Source organism: Cydia pomonella, chromosome 23, assembly GCF_033807575.1.
Source record: "Cydia pomonella isolate Wapato2018A chromosome 23, ilCydPomo1, whole genome shotgun sequence".
In the NCBI taxonomy this organism is placed as follows: domain Eukaryota; kingdom Metazoa; phylum Arthropoda; class Insecta; order Lepidoptera; family Tortricidae; genus Cydia; species Cydia pomonella.
This window is the reverse complement of record NC_084725.1, coordinates 6,066,322-6,084,217: the sequence shown is the minus strand read 5'-3', so window position 1 is coordinate 6,084,217 and position 17,896 is coordinate 6,066,322. Positions and strand designations below refer to the sequence as shown.

The window sequence follows — 17,896 nt, the reverse complement described above, 5'->3', positions numbered from 1 at the left end:
TAACCGATGGCTGAAGGGGACGAAAGGTTCTAAACTAACGGCTAGAATACTGAAAGATGTAGCTTAAATAGGTACCCCAACATGATGTTGGATCCTTTGGATAAGGGCGTCGATCGTCTGTCGTGGAGTTACATGGGGAGTTCATTTCCCAGCAGATGTTGACAATAGTAATGATGGTGATGATAATGCTGATTTTCTCTGCCCGTCTATATCGCCCTCATGCCCCTCATAATATAATTAATTTAGTCTGTAGAGCACGGCTAGAATACAATGATGGAAAATGAAACGTATTAATAGGCTCACATTCACTCACTTGCCATAAGACGTATAAACACAATCGCTAGCAATTTCCTATTTATAATGCCGGAGCCATGCCAAAAAAAGTTATAAATTTAATTAAAAATACCGTATACTTGATTTTTCCGGGTGTCGCCGTCAACGGATAATCTACTGGAGGACATCATCGTCATCATTTTTTATTTTATTTCAGACAACCGCCAAAACGACCTGGTCCGCATTGTGTTCTTCGCGTTCGACCGCCTAGAGGAGATCCTGCCGCCCACCTTCGGCGTCAAGACTGCGCCTTACAGTAGCTTCCTCTCCGATGCGTCTGCTTCGACGGCCACCAGTATGAACTCTGAACGGGAAAAGAGGAATGTTACTAGGGTATTGAACTCTAAGGTAAATGGATTAGATATTTGGCTGTATTTCCTTGCTCATCAAGAAATTAAAAAAAAAACAGCATTTTCACACGCATTTTAATTTTACATATAGGATACAAAACCAATAGATCTTCAGAAGATTTCCGCTCCCTCTTTGCATTCCAATGCTGTGATTTGATGTGCTCTTATGAGTGGTACTTATAATTTTACTTTCAATCAGGTATATAGATTATTACATTCATCATCATTCTGCTTATTATGTACAACACACCTCTAGAACTTTTCTTATGGATAGCAGAAAAGTAAGGCCAGTCTCAATCTGACCATTTATTTAATTAAGAAACTTTAAAAATGTTTACATAAATCAATCTAAATACATAGACAAATTTTGCGGAAGCTTGTAATTTTTATTACTCGTATTTACCACACGCAGTGTTATATTCTCCTTGGTTGGGCACTGACTTCAGTTAACATAATTTTACCTTCTTCTACAGGTGATATCAGCCAGTCTTGGCAACGGACGTCACATCCAACTTTCTCAGATGGTGCGGCTAACTATGAAACATCTGAAGACTGAAAACGTTACAAACCCCGCCTGCGTTTTCTGGGACTACACTTTGCAGTAAGTTATGTCTGCACTTTAAAATACATGATAAAAATTTTCGTTATTGACGAAATCATGCACTTCAATTATCTGTTTTCCACTAACTATAATATGACCTCAAGAATTATAAATCTGCTACAAACTGATATCTTCCTTTTTTTGTATTATTCAAGCTTATCCATAGGTGTTCTTACAGGATTTTCAACTCGAGAAACTATTACAATTATAACATAGAACTGTGAAGGTGTTTCCTACCTCAATCCTATTTATTTCCATTAGAATGATCATGGACAAAGAACGCCCGAGACTTCGAGGAAAACCCTCGCTAGACTTAGCGCCCAAATTACTGCAACTGTGTATTTACTACGCGTGGCCATATAATGGCAAGGAACAGGAAACCTATGAAGGAACCTGGTCTAACAAGAAGAGAAGGTGAAAATGCTCAGTAATGAAGAAAAAGAAATGCATGATGATGCAGATCATCAAGGATATTGCTACCAAACAGTTATTTAAGCAATAGTCTACAACTAAAATAACCAAAACTTTTCCTTCCAGTGGCTGGTCCCCCGAAGGCTGCCAAGTAGAATGGACAAACACGACCCACACCGGCTGCGCCTGCTCGCATCTCACCAACTTCGCCATCCTCATGGATGTCCACGGTGTTTCCATCGGAGCCAAACACGAGATGGCCTTGAGACTTCTTACGTTCATTGGTTGTGCTATCTCTGCTGTGGCTTTGCTGGCTGCTATTATTGTGTTTCAGTGCTTCAGAAATATGAAGGTGAGTCACGAAATTATATCATATTTATATTTTCTCAAGAGCTTTTGCCGGGGCTCTAAATTCTCTAAAAGATCATCAGAATACAAAAGCTGAATCTCAAAAAGACTACTGATGGTTGGGTCACTATCACTTCACAATGACAATTATACATATTATTCCTTGGAATTGAGGAGATGGGAAAAACATTAATTGCTTAACTTTATTTAATAATAGATTATCATGACTCCAATCTATTTTCTCTAGTTTGCTTGATTGTTTGATGGTGCAGAACGACCCAATATCCTGCAGTGGATTTCAAATTTATCAGCACCACAAAATGGCCGTTATCAACTTCCTATTTTCTTTCTTCACAGTCTGACCGAGTGCTAATCCACAAGAACCTCTGCGCTTGTCTTCTCATTGCGGAAGTTGTCTTCATGTGCGGGATCGACCAGACGCAGGACCGAGTGTTATGTGGTATCATAGCTGGTTTACTGCACTACTTCTTCCTCGCTGCCTTCGCCTGGATGTTTCTAGAAGGTAAGAACCACTTTGCTGAAGTTTCCATGTGCGATATCGACCAGACGCAAGGAGTGTTATGCCTTCATTCGTGTTATGCGGCATCAAAGTTGCTTTACTCGTAGTAGGATAGTCCTACTTAAAGTTGACAGCATGTAATGATAATGAAAGATGGGAGGCCTAGGTGAATGACATGAATTTTATTTGTCTTACCTCTTAAGATTAGTAGGTAGTTTCATCAGAGGGGCTGATCCTTTCGGGCATTCTCAGGTCCGTTCGGCTCAGCATTGCTACGAGCAATTATTAGAATTGGCACAACTTGACGTCCTTTTGCGTGCACAACTATTGATAAGACAATGACTTGAATTTTGACAACCCTAAATACCCGAAATAGATAGTGCCATACATTACAAAGGGACAACATGATTCATCCCGTAATCGCTGTCAAACTTCAGTTTCGTAGGAAGTTTCTTTTCCGTACGTTCGTACGGTGGTACTATGACTTATTCTGTGGTTTTACCTTCTTGCATAATTATTTTTCAAAGTCCTCCCGTATTGAGGAAGATAATGACAAAATTTTCTTATTTTTAGTGTAATGTTACATTCTGAAACTCGAGAGTTTAGTTGTCTTAGCTTTGTTCAGAATCAGAAGGTTTTCCTTCTAATTTTACTCCGAAGCTAACATAGGTAAACTTTACCTTCCAGGGTTCCACCTGTACGCCATGCTAGTGGAAGTGTTCGAGCCGGAGCGGCCGCGCGCGCGCTGGTACATGGCGGGCGCGTACCTGGCGCCTGCTCTCGTGGTGCTGGCGTCTGCCGCCGCCTTCCCGCCGGCTACGGCACGCCGCAGCACTGCTGGCTGTCCACTGATAGACTCTTCGTCATGAGCTTTGTTGGCCCAGTGGCTTTAGTACTTACGGTGAGTTTCTTGTCCAGTCTTTGAACATACGCAGTCTAGCAGCTCGATCTTTTAAATATTTGTTGGTGTTATTTTGTTACACCATGAAGATTGCTTACGCTCATTGGTGCATGCGAAATGAAGTGAAAGCCTTGCGTGAGACGCGCGCCAATCATCAAGACCATCCTGCAGGTCGTGTCAAAACCAGTTGAAACCAATAAAAATCGTTAAATTAGAATCGGCCTCTAAGGTCTAAGACATATTTTGTTCGTCAACTTATATTAGAGTAGACTTATTTTTATCACAAATCTACCACCAGTTCTTGAACTAAACTTTTGTCTCTGGAAGATGTGACGTAAGAAAGACCATGGTAAGTATTGAGACGTTTCATAAAATGTCGTCTAAGTATAGCAATTTTATTTTAAGAGCCCTTAATCCTTGGAGCGTTCTCCGATTTCACGAAATAACGCTCGATAGATGGCGTTGGCGCTCGGTACGCGAGCGCCGGCAACGCGACGCGCGTTTCAATGCAGACTAGAATAATCTTGATAGTTTTCAATATAATTTCAAGCAACATTAATTTTAGTGTCATATGATATCATATACACAGTAGTTTTTTTTATTTATGTACACTACTACTAAGTGTACAGACTACAGAGTGTACTATAACCCTTGCTCTTTATTCTGTCTCTTTCACACCAATGGAAAATGAAGAAGTTACTAAATGACTGCAGGTATAAATAAAGTATATTAGTGCGATAGAGAGACAGATAGTGTTTCGTTGTCGTATCGTAAACGATTGGCATGTTGGCCACACACTTGCTTAGTGCCTAGCCAAAATACCAATCGTTTGCGTATATTAGTGCGATAGAGAGAGAGTAGTGTTTCGTTGTCGTATCGTAAACGATTGGCATGTTGGCTACGCACCCATGATACCTAGCCAAGAAGCCAATCGATTGCGCATATTAGTGCGATAGAGAGACAGATAGTGTTTCCTTGTCGTATCGTAAACGTTTGGCATGTTGGCTACGCACCCATGCTGCCCAGCCAAGATGCCAATCGTTTGTGCATATTAGTACGAGAGAGAGACAGATAGTGTTTCGAACACGATGGAATTATAATGAGTAGATTAGGAGTTCTGGCGACCAACTCCTGACTCCATCATGAGACCCTGGGCCTCATCTAGATCGATGGTGTTCATCAGGGCAAATCTATTGAGCCCAAACACGATGGAGTTATGATGAGTAGATTAGGAGTTCTGGTAACCAGCTCCTGACTCCATCATGAGACCCTGGACCTCATCTAGATTGATGGTGCTCGTCAGGGCAACTCTATTGAACCCAAACACGATGGAGTTATGATGAGTAGATTAGGAGTTCTGGTGACCAGCTCCTGACTCCATCATGAGACCCTGGACCTCATCTAGATTGAAGGTGCTCGTCAGGGCAACTCTATTGAGCCCAAACACGATGGAGTTATGATGAGTAGAGTAGGAGTTCTGGTGACCAACTCCTGACTCCATCATGAGACCCTGGACCTCATCTAGATCGATGGTGCTCATCAGGGCAAATCTTTTGAGCCCAAACACGTTGGAATTATAATGAGTAGATTAGGAGTTCTAGTGACCAACTCCTGACTCCATCATGAGACCCTGGACTTTATCTAGATTGATGATGCTCGTCAGGGCAAATCTATTGAGCCCGAACACGATGAGGTTATGATGAGTAGTTTAGGAGTTCTGGTGACCAACTCCTGACTCCATCATGAGACCCTGGGCCTCATCTAGATCGATGGTGTTCATCAGGGCAAATCTATTGAGCCCAAACACGATGGAGTTATGATGAGTAGATTAGGAGTTCTGGTGACCAGCTCCTGACTCCATCATGAGACCCTGGACCTCATCTAGATTGATGGTGCTCATCAGGGCAACTCTGTTGAGCCCAAACACGATGGAATTATAATGAGTAGATTAGGAGTTCTAGTGACCAACTCCTGACTCCATCATGAGACCCTGGACCTCATCTAGATCGATGGTGTTCGTCAGGGCAAATCTTTTGAGCCCAAACATGATGGGATTATAATTAGTAGATTAGGAGTTCTGGTGACCAACTCCTGACTACATCATGAGAACTTGGACTTCATCCGGGTCAAAAATAATAATGCAAACCCTAACGTAATTTCAAGTGAAAATGCGTTTTTCAGAAAATCGCAGCCAAATAACACTAGACCTTACTCATAGTGTTGTGTTCCTGCCGGTGAGTAAGGTTGCCAGAGCTCAACGAGGGGCGGGAGGGGGTTAGGGTCGGCAACGCGCATGTAACTCCTCTGGAGTTGCAGGCGTACATATGCGGGCCGTATGCTTGTTTGCCACCGACTTAGTATTAAAAAAAAAGTAACCCTGTAAATCCATCAATAAGCGAGTCTGTTAGGCATACTGTAAAAAATGAACTTTTATTAAGATTTTCTAATCGCAGTATATAGCACTTCTCGGAACTCCGTAGCTGATTACGATCGCAACGAATGCCTGACAATCGAGCACAGGTCCGTCCTCTAAGCGCGCTCCGCGCGGACTGAGAGCGGGGCGTCGCTGCTGCGTGATTTATACGTGTTTTAAAAAAATATAAATTTACGGCAATGTAGGTCCCATAGTTACGATTTTTTTTTCTATAGGTTAACATAAAGTTACAGTTTGCTATAATATTATTTTTAAAGCAAAATATGCGTACAATTTGCGGAAATAAAATATTTAAAAACCCTGTTTTCGCCAAAAAAATGAAGAAAACTCGGAAGGTATTTTATCAGTTTTTTCAAATGAATCTTCGATTGTTAATCATTCCAGCCCCTCGTACGAGATATGTTGAATCAAATTGTAGTCATTCATGTACCAAATGATTCTTGTTTATAGCAAAATTGAGAACCGAAACGCCACATCTCACTGCAAAATTTGGAAAAGACTCCCAAAAAACCTCATTAAAAAAGAGGTTTAAAAGAGAAAATGAAAATTTGAACTGTTGGAGCCCCTAGTTTAGGAAACGATTATTTAAGTACGTTATCAGTTTTTGAATAAATACTAATAGTTACGTCGTAATCTTGAATGAAAAAGGAAGCATTTTACAAAATACGCTCGTCTGTAGGAATAAGGACTCTTAAACCAATCAACAAGAAATCTACTCATGTGTTTCTGGAACACATACTATTAATACCACAAAATCCTTTTCTGCGTTTTCTCACTGTCAAGCTATAACTCATATTAATATTCAAGCGGCCCACGGTCCCAATACTAGTCACATTACCTCCAATTAAATTTAAATCATAACAAAACGGGACAGACTTGCTCTTGTTTTGTTTTGTTCAATTTTAAAACAAAACATAACTGTATTTTCTAATAGCATTGATTCAAATTCGACTGCCAATATTTCCTGTATGTTGGCCCGCTTGAAATCTCTAGTGCCCTGATCAAAATTGATGATTATAAACAAATACTAATATTGTTGTTTAAATGTTTTTAGGCCAACTGGATATGCTTGAGCATGGTGATTTACATGATGTGCCATCATTCCACCGTCTCCATTAAGGCGAAAGAAAACTCCAAGCTGTACAAGATCAGGTAAATATACTTCTAAATCAAATAAGTAAATGTTTTACATGTAAGTCAATGCGGCCAATTCCGTCTGCGGGAAATTCTGTCACGAGCGCATTTGTCTTTAATTTTTCAACCGTAGGAAATGGAGTCCATCTGTTTATTACTGCTGAAACTAAAAGCAATGACAGGTGCTTAGTACGAAATTTCTCGCAGCCGGATCTGGCCGCATTGACTATTTCCGCTTGTATGTCATATGTATATTTTATTGGATAGTAGTCGGTGTAAACAAGTAACTTATCCGTATAATTTTGTGTTTTTAGGCGCTATAGGTAAGTCAGAATTGTGCCGAAAACAAAAGCATTTTGCCTCATTGCCAGATGCTACATAAAAACTAACCAAGATTGAGTTATGTTTGCACTGTCAATAAATTCATTCCTCTAATACTAGACTTAAGTACGCCTTTGAGTATGACTGCTGCTACTATGAGTTATCTGTACTATATTAGTTTTCTTTATCCATCTTCTACCAACTTCTATATTTCACAGCTTCTTTCAAATAACCTCCAATTCAAAATCACTCATTTATTCTTGTTGTTTTTCATACTTTCATCAAACCTTCAGATTATAACGAAGCTTCCTTTCGTTCCAGGGTATGGCTGAACAGCTCCCTAGTCCTGGCCTTCCTGCTGGGACTGACTTGGACCTTCGGGCTCCTGTACCTGAACGAGCAGACAGTGGGCGTGGCCTACGCGTTCACGATCCTCAACTCGCTGCAGGGGCTGTTCATCTTCATCTTCCATTGTTTGCAGAATGAGATTGTAAGTATATTGCTTTCCTTTGTGATATGAATTATTGTGGACCTAGGTTTTATATTTGAAGGAGCAGATTATCGTGGTCTTAGTTTACGATACTAAAATCGCTACTGGGGCTATTTATTTTCAACTTCTTCTGCTTGCAGAACGACTAAATATATTGTTGCCTTAGTGACATGGACTATTGTTTACCTACCTTTAGAACTTGTATTTGAAAGCTGACTTGGATCTTTAGGCTCTTGTACCTGAACGAACAGATGGTGGGCGTTTCCTACGGGTTCAAGAACTTGTTGCAAGGATGGTATATTTTCATCTTTTATTGTCATCTTTTATTGCGTTTTTAAGTGACATGGATTGTGGTGGACTTTGGGGGTGACTTATACATTCACGATCTTGAACTCGCGGCAGGGTCTGTTCATCTTCATCTTTTACTGCCGCAGGTTGAGAACTCAAGTATATTGTTGTCTTCTTTAGTGGCATGAACTATTATGGACCTTTGGGGTCTTGTACCTGAACGAGTAGATTTAAAGCTGGTATTCTTGAATGATTAATTGTATTATATCGTATTTTGTTATTAGATGTGTTGTGGGAGGGTTTTTTAAGATAAATGTTTGCTAGTGGAATAGGATCGTTATTTTAATTTGAGCTGGATATCGAAGCCTTTTGTGATTGAAGCAGTAGTTATAGAAAGGAAAATAGGTCACCTTAAAAAGTATTCACGTAAATTATCATTTTTTATTATTTTCTTCGAGTCATAGGATTCTATAGGGATGTGATATTGAGTCGGCGGAGAGATTTAAAATTCGAATTGAATTTTGAAACTTCGTTTTTGCTAATACATACATTCGAAACCGCTAGAGTCCGGGATATGTTTAGATTAGATTTGTTTATTTGACGTTTAGCGACCTGGAACATATTGCAGTTCCAGAAGGAGTGCGCGCGGCTGGGCCGGCGGCACCGCTGGCTGGCGTGCTGCGCCGCGCTGGCGCCCGCGCCGCCGCCCGCCGCCTCCAGCGGCCACGTCGACACGCGCCAGGGCAGCGTCAAGAGCCGCCGCTACCACCAGAGCGCCGCCGCGGACACCGACGATGCCGTGGACCCGAGGGACGTTACGGTAAGGACCCACTTGTATTTTTAAAAGGAAAACGAGTTGCAAGCGGATTCTGAAAGCGAGGAAATAAAAACTAATTTTATGTTTGAATGTTTACTTAGGCACAAACGGTACATGTTTCTTAAAGTTGCTGTCTGTACAAATTCATAAACCGGTACAACTGTATCGGCCCCTGCCCCTTCTTAGTTGCTCATTTAACCCTTTACCAGGCCAAGGGATATATTCACCCACATCTTATATCGGTTACCGTAGTCAGGTTTTAACTCCAAACCACCTACAAAATATTTTGTCAATCCCTGAAAATATTATTTTATGATCTTCATTCACAACACGCTTCTAAATTGCGTAATATATCTTTGGCAGCCGTTTAAATTCACTTGAACGCTAATTTCAGTAAACTACGGAGAAATTCGAACACTTTTCATAATTTCTATGAAACAGAAGTACATAGGTCGAACAATTTTTTGATATTTTGTAGATTTTGAGTGTTGAAAGCTAATGTAATCGGAAACATTGCTAAATATTCATGCATTATTGTGTATGACCAGAATTAGGATGTGGGTTGACATTATCCCATGGCCTTATTAGAGTTTAACTGTGTGGGAGCTATATTTCCAATGGCCCGGTAAATTGTCTTGTCATGTCATAAAAACTCACGTAAGTAAGTGATTTTTTTTCAGTGATTGATATAATGTTTCGTAGGAGATTTGGAGTTAAACCTTGACTATTATAACCGATATAAGATGTGGGTGGAATATATCCCTTGGCCTGATCAAGAATATAATAAGACAAAATCTAGTATGACAGTTCATTACTTAGACAGGCGATGGGATAACCTTAACCCACATTTTTATTTCTGGTTTAAAGGAAGATCTCCGACGTTCATAAATACATTTTTTACAAGGCGTTCAATACGGTTGCAACAGCATATAAAGTACGTATTAAGACACGCTGGTTCTTCGGGGCCTGGTAAAGGGTTAAGGAAAAGAAAATACGGGATTCCCTAGAAGTAATTAAAAGTTTGGTTGTATTTATAGTATGTGATCCCATCGAACGTTGTTAAAATACTTACGAGTATGTACCAAAAATATATAAAAGACTAAACTAGGCAGTCATGAATAGCTTTTGATGAAATATCAAAAAGATCTGTCAATATATAAAGTTTATACGAATAACTAACATATCAGACATAAACAAAACACCTACACAGATTTTTATGTTTCATTTTATCAATATTATTCATAATACGATCGCGTGTTATAAATAAACGGACCGGAAATTAATTAAACATGACTTTTTTTGTCAAAATGGCAAAAATAAGTAATATTTCATCTGGACTCATTGAATCACTCTACAGTTTAAAAGAAAACAATTATTATTTTTAAGTTTAATATGAATAGCCTCCTTAAGCCCAAGGTCCAAGCTACTCGTATATTACTTATCCAGTTCGACGAAAATTAAATCATATTAAATTTTCGAACAAAAAAAAACAACTCTATTTCTTTGACTGTAGGTTCAAATTTCAGTAACAAATTCAGAATTTTACATTTGTATGGCTGGGCTGCAGGAGGATAGGATAATGCTATTTATACAGAAAGTTCTAATCTCTTAATACTGACTTAAAATTATTAATTAATATACTGTGATTTCTACTGACCTTTGCTTACATTTTTAATTACCTATTTATTCCGTACAAATGGTATTTTCCTGTATAATTTCAAATGAATGCATGCATTTTTTACGGTAAAGTATAACCTGGAAACTTATTATTAAAAGAAACTCAATACCATCCTATATATGCAACAAAAGTAACTAAAACGGGTAATCATAAGTAAAATAGCCAAATAAATAGGTACTGTACCATGTTTAAGTATATTTTTACAGCGTTACATAATACACAAAACTGCACATACTCTAACTATTATAAGTATAAGTAGGTATATACCATACTACATACATCGTATACAACACATTTAAATTGGCAGCAAAAGAAAAACAGCTATACTTGTCCTAATTTAGTTTGATAACCAACTGAAAGTCTTAACGTTTCTAACAGAGCTCAGCCAGCACATCAGTCTCAGCGTCGACAACCAACAACCTAGTTATCAACAACCTAAAACGTTGTCGTCAACAACAACAACCACAACAACAACACGTTATCAACAACGCCGCCGTTGCCTCCCTCGCCGCTGCCGCGGCCGCCCATAGCTACCACTCCCATAGAAATAGAAGGAATTCCAATGAAAACCAGAATTTTGGTCCTTTCTATCCAATTTTGGACCTACCCTAAACGCCACAGGAGCTAATTTCGCACATAACATACCTGAAAGAGAATCAGCTCCAATGTCACATCTAAGAAATCCAATAAACACAGGCAGCGGCAGATTTCAAGGCTATCGGCAAACCGTCCAGCAAGCAGGTGTGTACGCATAGAATAAGAGATAGGATTTATTCCAATTTAAAACCACCAAACACCACTTTGGCTTGTTGTGACTAATTTTGGTTCAGCTCAATGTTTTGTGTATATTGGTTAACCTTTATGTTGACGTGTAACTAACGTGTGAAAAGGTAAGTCTTTTTTTTATTTTTTGTAGAACTAAATACTTTAACGCTTTAGACGACTACTAACTCAACTAAACTTTTCTTCTTAGTTATAAGTTAACCTTTCTTTGTGTGTGGTGGTTCCTAAAAAGTATCAAGTTATTTATACTAACAAAGCTTTCACTAGTATAATCTTGATACATTTAGTAATGGAATTCCATTATTTTCAATTGAAAATCCTATCTCTCAATATGCGTATGCATATGTTCGCTTAATACTCTCGTACAATATCTAATTATTTTAGATCCAGACAAATCAAACACTTCGACATGCTTTTACTTAAGTATTTTTAATATAAGGACTTTACGTTTAATATATTATCTTTCAAAGGTTTTTATGATTTAAGATATTATTAGTATGTTTCTATCTATGTATATTTAATTATGTATTGAATATGTGGACTTTTTTTCAACATAAAATTGATACAGGAGGTGCCAATGGTCCGAAACAACTCGGGAATCCTTTCTCAGGATAAATACTGACTCACTCTACAAATGCGGCACAACGGAACTCATTCGAGTCGATTAATTTATAAAAATAAAATCTCCTTAAATTATGTTAAAATCGGTCCACCTACACCTATATCCCATGAAACAGAGCTACAACCTCCAACCGGAGTCAGCGAGATGGACCGTGCGGCCCACGGCGCCCATATACGCGCCGAGCGCCGCGCCGCTAAACATCCCGCACTCGGCCTCCCACTCGCAAAGCATCGCCTCCATGCATAGCTACCGGCACGTGGAGCCGAACGATTACCAGAACCTTCGGTCGCGTTCGCCATCTTGTTTTTCGAACAAGATGGCCGCGTCCGTCGGGAACGGAATGGCAGAACGGGAGCATGTGGAAGGTGAGGGGAGGGTGTAGCACTTTTAGAGTGATTTGTGTTTGGTAAGGTCTTGGTCCTGTAGATACATAAAGAGTAACGCTAGTTTCCAATTTTCCTTGGCTTGGATATTCAATAACAATAAGAAAATATTATTGAGGTTGGTTAGATAAATGATAGAATCGTTTATTTCGTGATTTTTTCATTGTACCCTCTGCCGTCATTGCTAATTAAATTTTCTATTTTTTTTCAAACCTCTGTCTCTTTCATTGGCTTACTTCCACATTATCGTGACATTTGACATTGGTAACGTGGTTGGCTGTTAAGGACGCACTTTATTACCCAGAACAAACAAATGCATTTTCATAGTTAAATATTTATTAATATGAAATGGTGTAAGTTTTAATGCTGATTCAAACTTTATTTTTAAATTGTACATGTGATTTTTCGTGAAGTAGGTACAAAATTATTTGATTTGGTGGAATTTAATTTGCAATGAGGTTTAAGTAAAAGTTAAACTTCTGTAAACACCCTTCTTCTTGACTACAAATGGTTTTTTATTACATAGGTACTGGAGAGAACAAAAATGCAATTGAATAGGTCTTTTGTGTTTCTGAAATCTTGGTAGTACGTAGTTTGTAGTTTCTATATCTTTAATTTTCAATCCCTAATATTCCCATAAGTTTTATTTTCAATTCGTCCATTTCCTGTATAATGAATTGATCAATCAAAAATTTCTGAAGGCGAAAAGGTAAGTTTATACTTTTGTTTCGAAACGATTCTGTCCAAAGATTTAGAGTTTTCTCTTGGACAATCAACAAGTATGTAGTATGTATTGCCTCCCGATTCATCATATATCTTTAATTTGTTACGTTTGCTACTATTCTTCTTTCTTTCGACACTATTCAAAAATAGGACTGCAAGAAATAAGGATGCGTTACTATAATATACGTTGATAAAATATTGTTCAACATAGACTTTGTTTACCCAATTAATCCCTGGGTAACACATCGTCATTATTTATTTTTTAGCATAAACTTTATCCGCGTTATTTCCAGGTATCAAGACCAAGACCTTACCCTGGGTCGTGCATGCACTAACCTAGGCATCGAGTGGCATTGCATGTTTCACCCTGTACATACACCCCCCTCAGTAACCCCCCCATCACTGCATAATCGCACAATACCCTAAATCTCCTCGATCACAAATTGCAGAGACTTCATGGAGTTATAATGGCTAAAACTTCAACAGTATTAACCGATATACACCCGGATTGTTTTACTTACCCCGACTTACTGGGAAACTCACTGTTAGGTACTCCATCATTCTCATTAAAATGAGAATGATGGAGTAACAGTGAGTTTAGAGAGTAGAGAGTAGCAGAAGACCCAGAAGACCTGACCAAGATAGCAATCGTATATCGGCAAAAGTCGAGTATTGTGTTTAGGTAGGTAACGTGGCTTGCTGAGTTGCCTAAGTAAGGTACGAGATTGAAAAGATTGATTATATCACTATTGTATGTATAGAATACTTTTTCTACGAGTCATCTAAAATAATGTTTTTTTATTATTATAAAACCTAAATAATTAATTAAAATTGGTTAATATCTCAATAGACAAAAATGTCATACAAAGACATAGACGCGGGACTATTGTCGCCTGTTTAGTCTTTTCTATGGGAGCGCAGCGGCACGTGATTGGTCAATTTTTAGGGTTCCGTACCCAAAGGGTAAAACGGGACCCTATTACTAAGATTCCGCTGTCCGTCCGTCCGTCCGTCTGTCACCAAGCTGTATCTCACGAACCCGTGATACAGTTTTCACAGATGACGTATTTCTGTTGCCGCTATAACAACAAATACTAAAAAGTTACGGAACCCCTCGGTGGGGCGAGTCCGACTCGCACGGTTTTTTTTAATACTTGACTACAGCGTATCAAAATGAATATTATAGTTGAGTTGGGAGCCCATGCATGAACAGTACGCAATTATAGATTGGTATACGAAATCTTAATTCAACCAGTACAGTCGACGAGTAGAAAAAGTATCAGGATTACAAAAGGATTTTGCTTGTTATGTTATACATTATTTAACTTTCGATTGGCGTTTTCTATCAATTATTGTCAACTGGGCCCTTTGTAAACTCAAGGAGTTCAGGAAACTAGTCCTGGGTATAAAGATAAAAAGAAAAGATTAACATAAAAATAAAAATAAAAGCTAAAAAAACTTAAGGAAGCTAGGTTTAAAGATTTTCCCCACAGTATTCAACGCAACAGAAGTGTTAATAAATTTAAAATACATATTTGCTGTTTTTAACGAAAGTACACTGAAACGTGTGGTAATTATGATTGAAATAATGGGTTTTATTGTAAATGTGGACACCTTATCTAATAATACTATTAAAAATCTGCATTCGTTTAGAGAAACTTATTTTTGCAGTATCAGTAAAACCCAATCATACATAATAAGTTTTAATTTGAAAGTCTTTTAATTTTGAAAAATAAAGTCAATCTACTGGTTGCTAAACCGGGACCCTTGCTTCAGTAGAATGCAACCGGGGAGTAATAATATTGGTTGGGTTTTTTTTGATGTTTAAATAATGTAATATTAGTAGAAATAGGTCATTTACAGTTTATAAACCCTGTAGCGTTTAGTATAATTACCAATACCTATTGGCAATATTCTTTATTCCAAAAACTCATAATTTGATTCTTAGCAATGACATTGTATATATTATAAGCGCTAAAAATTAAGATACTATTAGACAGTAGTATTGAATATATCTCGCAATAAATCACAAAGTTTGTTTTTTCACATCCTTCTAACTTTCCTTTGTGTTTATAATTTCAAAGTTCAAAGTTCAAAGTTTTTTATTGTATGTAAGAATCAGGTTACATTGTAATTTATTATCATAGGATATCATAGACCATATACACATTTCATTGAGCTGTTTAGAGAATTTATTAATTACATTTCTAGTTGTAAGTTACTTTTATACAATACATTTATTACTATCTTAAAATAATGTAAGTTGCAATACTTGCAACTTTCATTTGTTTAATCATTTCATTTGTAATATAATGTTCTTTGTTCGTTAATTGCACTTATGGAAAACTAAAATCGCGTATTTAAAACTATCACATCATACCAAAACATTATTTATTCCACAGAACACTTCTTCTAAGCACTATCCAAGCGGCACGTCGACGCTGCCGCACCACGACCCGCTGCCGCACCAGCCGGGCGCCCTGCACGCGCCCCACGACGACTGCGAACGCCGCCGCGCGCGCGCCGCCCTCCCCCGCGCCACCAGGCCGACGCCGGCCCGCTGCACCACCAGGGCTACAACACCACCCGGAGCTACAACCACGACTTCAGGAACCCGCACGTCTACATGTCCCAGCACTCCCCCGGCAGCCAGGAGATGATCTTCCGCAAGCATTACAAAGACGAGAACAGACGCAAGCACCACCACCATCACGGCAGCCAGAATATCAACCATACCTATTCAGAAATAGCCTCCCAACAGGGAAGAATATACAGACGCGGCTCGGAGCAAGAGTTCCGCGTCATCCAAGACGATCCAGTGTATGAAGAAATCGAAAGGAACGAGACTCTAATGTCGGATATGTCCGATGATAATTCCGGCCCGGACAACTGCAGACAAAATCCGGGCCACCACGGGTCTTCGAGCTCCAAGTTCTACGGGGACCACCGGCCTTTGATCTCATACAGCCCGGGAGAAAGGCATCACCATGACCCGGAGCATTATGCGAAGTATGGCAAATGGGATACAATAGAGCGAGCTTACGATCCGAGACACGCCTATGAGAGCGGAAGGCTGATGCACCCGGCGTACCACCAGCCTCAAGAAAATAATATGAGGGCTCTGGCAGCGGTCCTTAATGGAGAAAACAATGTTGTCTGCCATTTAGAGCCACACAATTCCTACGACGTTTACCAACCGCAGGCAGGCAATCCGAGGACTGTCTCCCAACCGAGTTTCTAAGGACTAAGTTGAAATAAAGCCCAGTGATCGAACGAAAAGATTGGAACTGACTGTGTCAATCTCGGACGTATGTTTCAGTGTTAGTGATAGACTCTTGAGTGAGTGTACAGATATAGCTGGTGATTTTTTCTATGGACGTAGTATAGAGAAAGATCTAGCGCATAAATAGCGTTTATGTAGGAACTTGCCATAATGCGGACTTTAAAATAACATATATTTATAGACGGTTAGATTGTAAACGTAACTTTAAATCACTTTTTCCACTGTGATTCCTATTTCAAGATAACGGCTCAAGTTCAGTGTTACGACCATATTTTTCTTTGTATGGCGGATTTAAATAGCAATTTTGTATATACGACTCTTAGCGTTAGTGCTAGGCTCTTAGTACTTCCAGTGTGTCCTTAATATTTCTATCTGTCGACTTTCCTTTACGAATCATGGCATTTCATTGAGTACGTTTGCGAGATTTATGTAGGTACGAAAATCTGTGATGTTTCCTTTTTTTACGCTTTAGATTAGGGCTCGCTGTCTCGAATAATATGTAAAATTCACTGCCATAACTTATTATTACTATGGTTTAACTTATTTTTGTGACATATAATTTTAATAATAAAGTTATCCTCTGGCAGATATATTTGTACGTATTGCAGCTTTGTATGTTTTATTTTTCGAAATATTTCAAACAATCCATCCAACCTATTATAGACTGACACCACCTCGATGTTGTGCACTTTTCTGTACATTAGAACTTAGTGTTATAATACTTAAAAATAACAATAAAATATATTATTTCTACATAAGTAGATTTAATTTTAATGCCATGAATGAAATTGTTAATTTTTACCGTAAAACTAAAGGTTAAGGAATTGTTTCATAGAATTGATACAAGTACAATAATATAACTAACTGTACCCTTGATTTCTTGTATATTTTGGATCGATTAAGCAATATATTAGACTGAAGTATTTAATAAATATTTGGCCATTTTTTACTACTGTATAACAACGTAATTATTGTAATTGTAACATTTATATCATTTTAGCGAGGCCAAAATTTATGAAATACTTTTTTGGAAAATACGAAAGAGTGGGGTGTATTATTTTTTGTATTGGTTATATACTAGTCCACCTTCACCACTCTTAGATACACGACTTGTACATTTCGTCATGTGTATTTCTGTTATATTTTTTGTTTTGATTGTATTTTAATAACGTTGACGAGTATATTAATGTAAAGTAGGAAAACAAAAATGTGTAAATAATTTAAAGTTTATATAATAAAGAGTGGTTGTTCTCAGAGGATATCCACAAGGGAAATTATATGATTGTTTCTGTTTTTCTATGTGACCTTTTCTATATTTATACCTGCACACTTAAAGGCACCACGCCACAATTTGTACGAATAGGGGCCAGTTATTATTTTGTTGCATTTTTTTTTTTCGTTTTTAATTTGGCTGGATTAATAAGCTCCTCATTCTTGGTGGAATAGATATGAAATCAACTTTGTATGGGGTCCAAA

At 38.3% G+C, this 17,896-nt stretch overlaps 1 protein-coding gene across 1 annotated transcript in view; it reads left to right on the top strand.

Annotated features, from left to right (window-relative positions):
• The window catches only part of LOC133530795 (uncharacterized), a 21,411-nt gene extending 3,714 nt beyond the window's left edge, over window positions 1-17,697 (top strand). Inside the window, 11 exon segments of the mRNA XM_061868862.1 lie at window positions 457-681; window positions 1,157-1,284; window positions 1,822-2,047; window positions 2,401-2,566; window positions 3,251-3,373; window positions 3,376-3,464; window positions 6,953-7,050; window positions 7,675-7,843; window positions 8,760-8,951; window positions 15,540-15,647; window positions 15,650-17,697. Coding sequence (XP_061724846.1) covers window positions 457-681; window positions 1,157-1,284; window positions 1,822-2,047; window positions 2,401-2,566; window positions 3,251-3,373; window positions 3,376-3,464; window positions 6,953-7,050; window positions 7,675-7,843; window positions 8,760-8,951; window positions 15,540-15,647; window positions 15,650-16,378 — 2,253 coding nt within the window. The 3' untranslated portion in view covers window positions 16,379-17,697.
• Window positions 17,698-17,896: the final 199 nt, after the last annotated feature.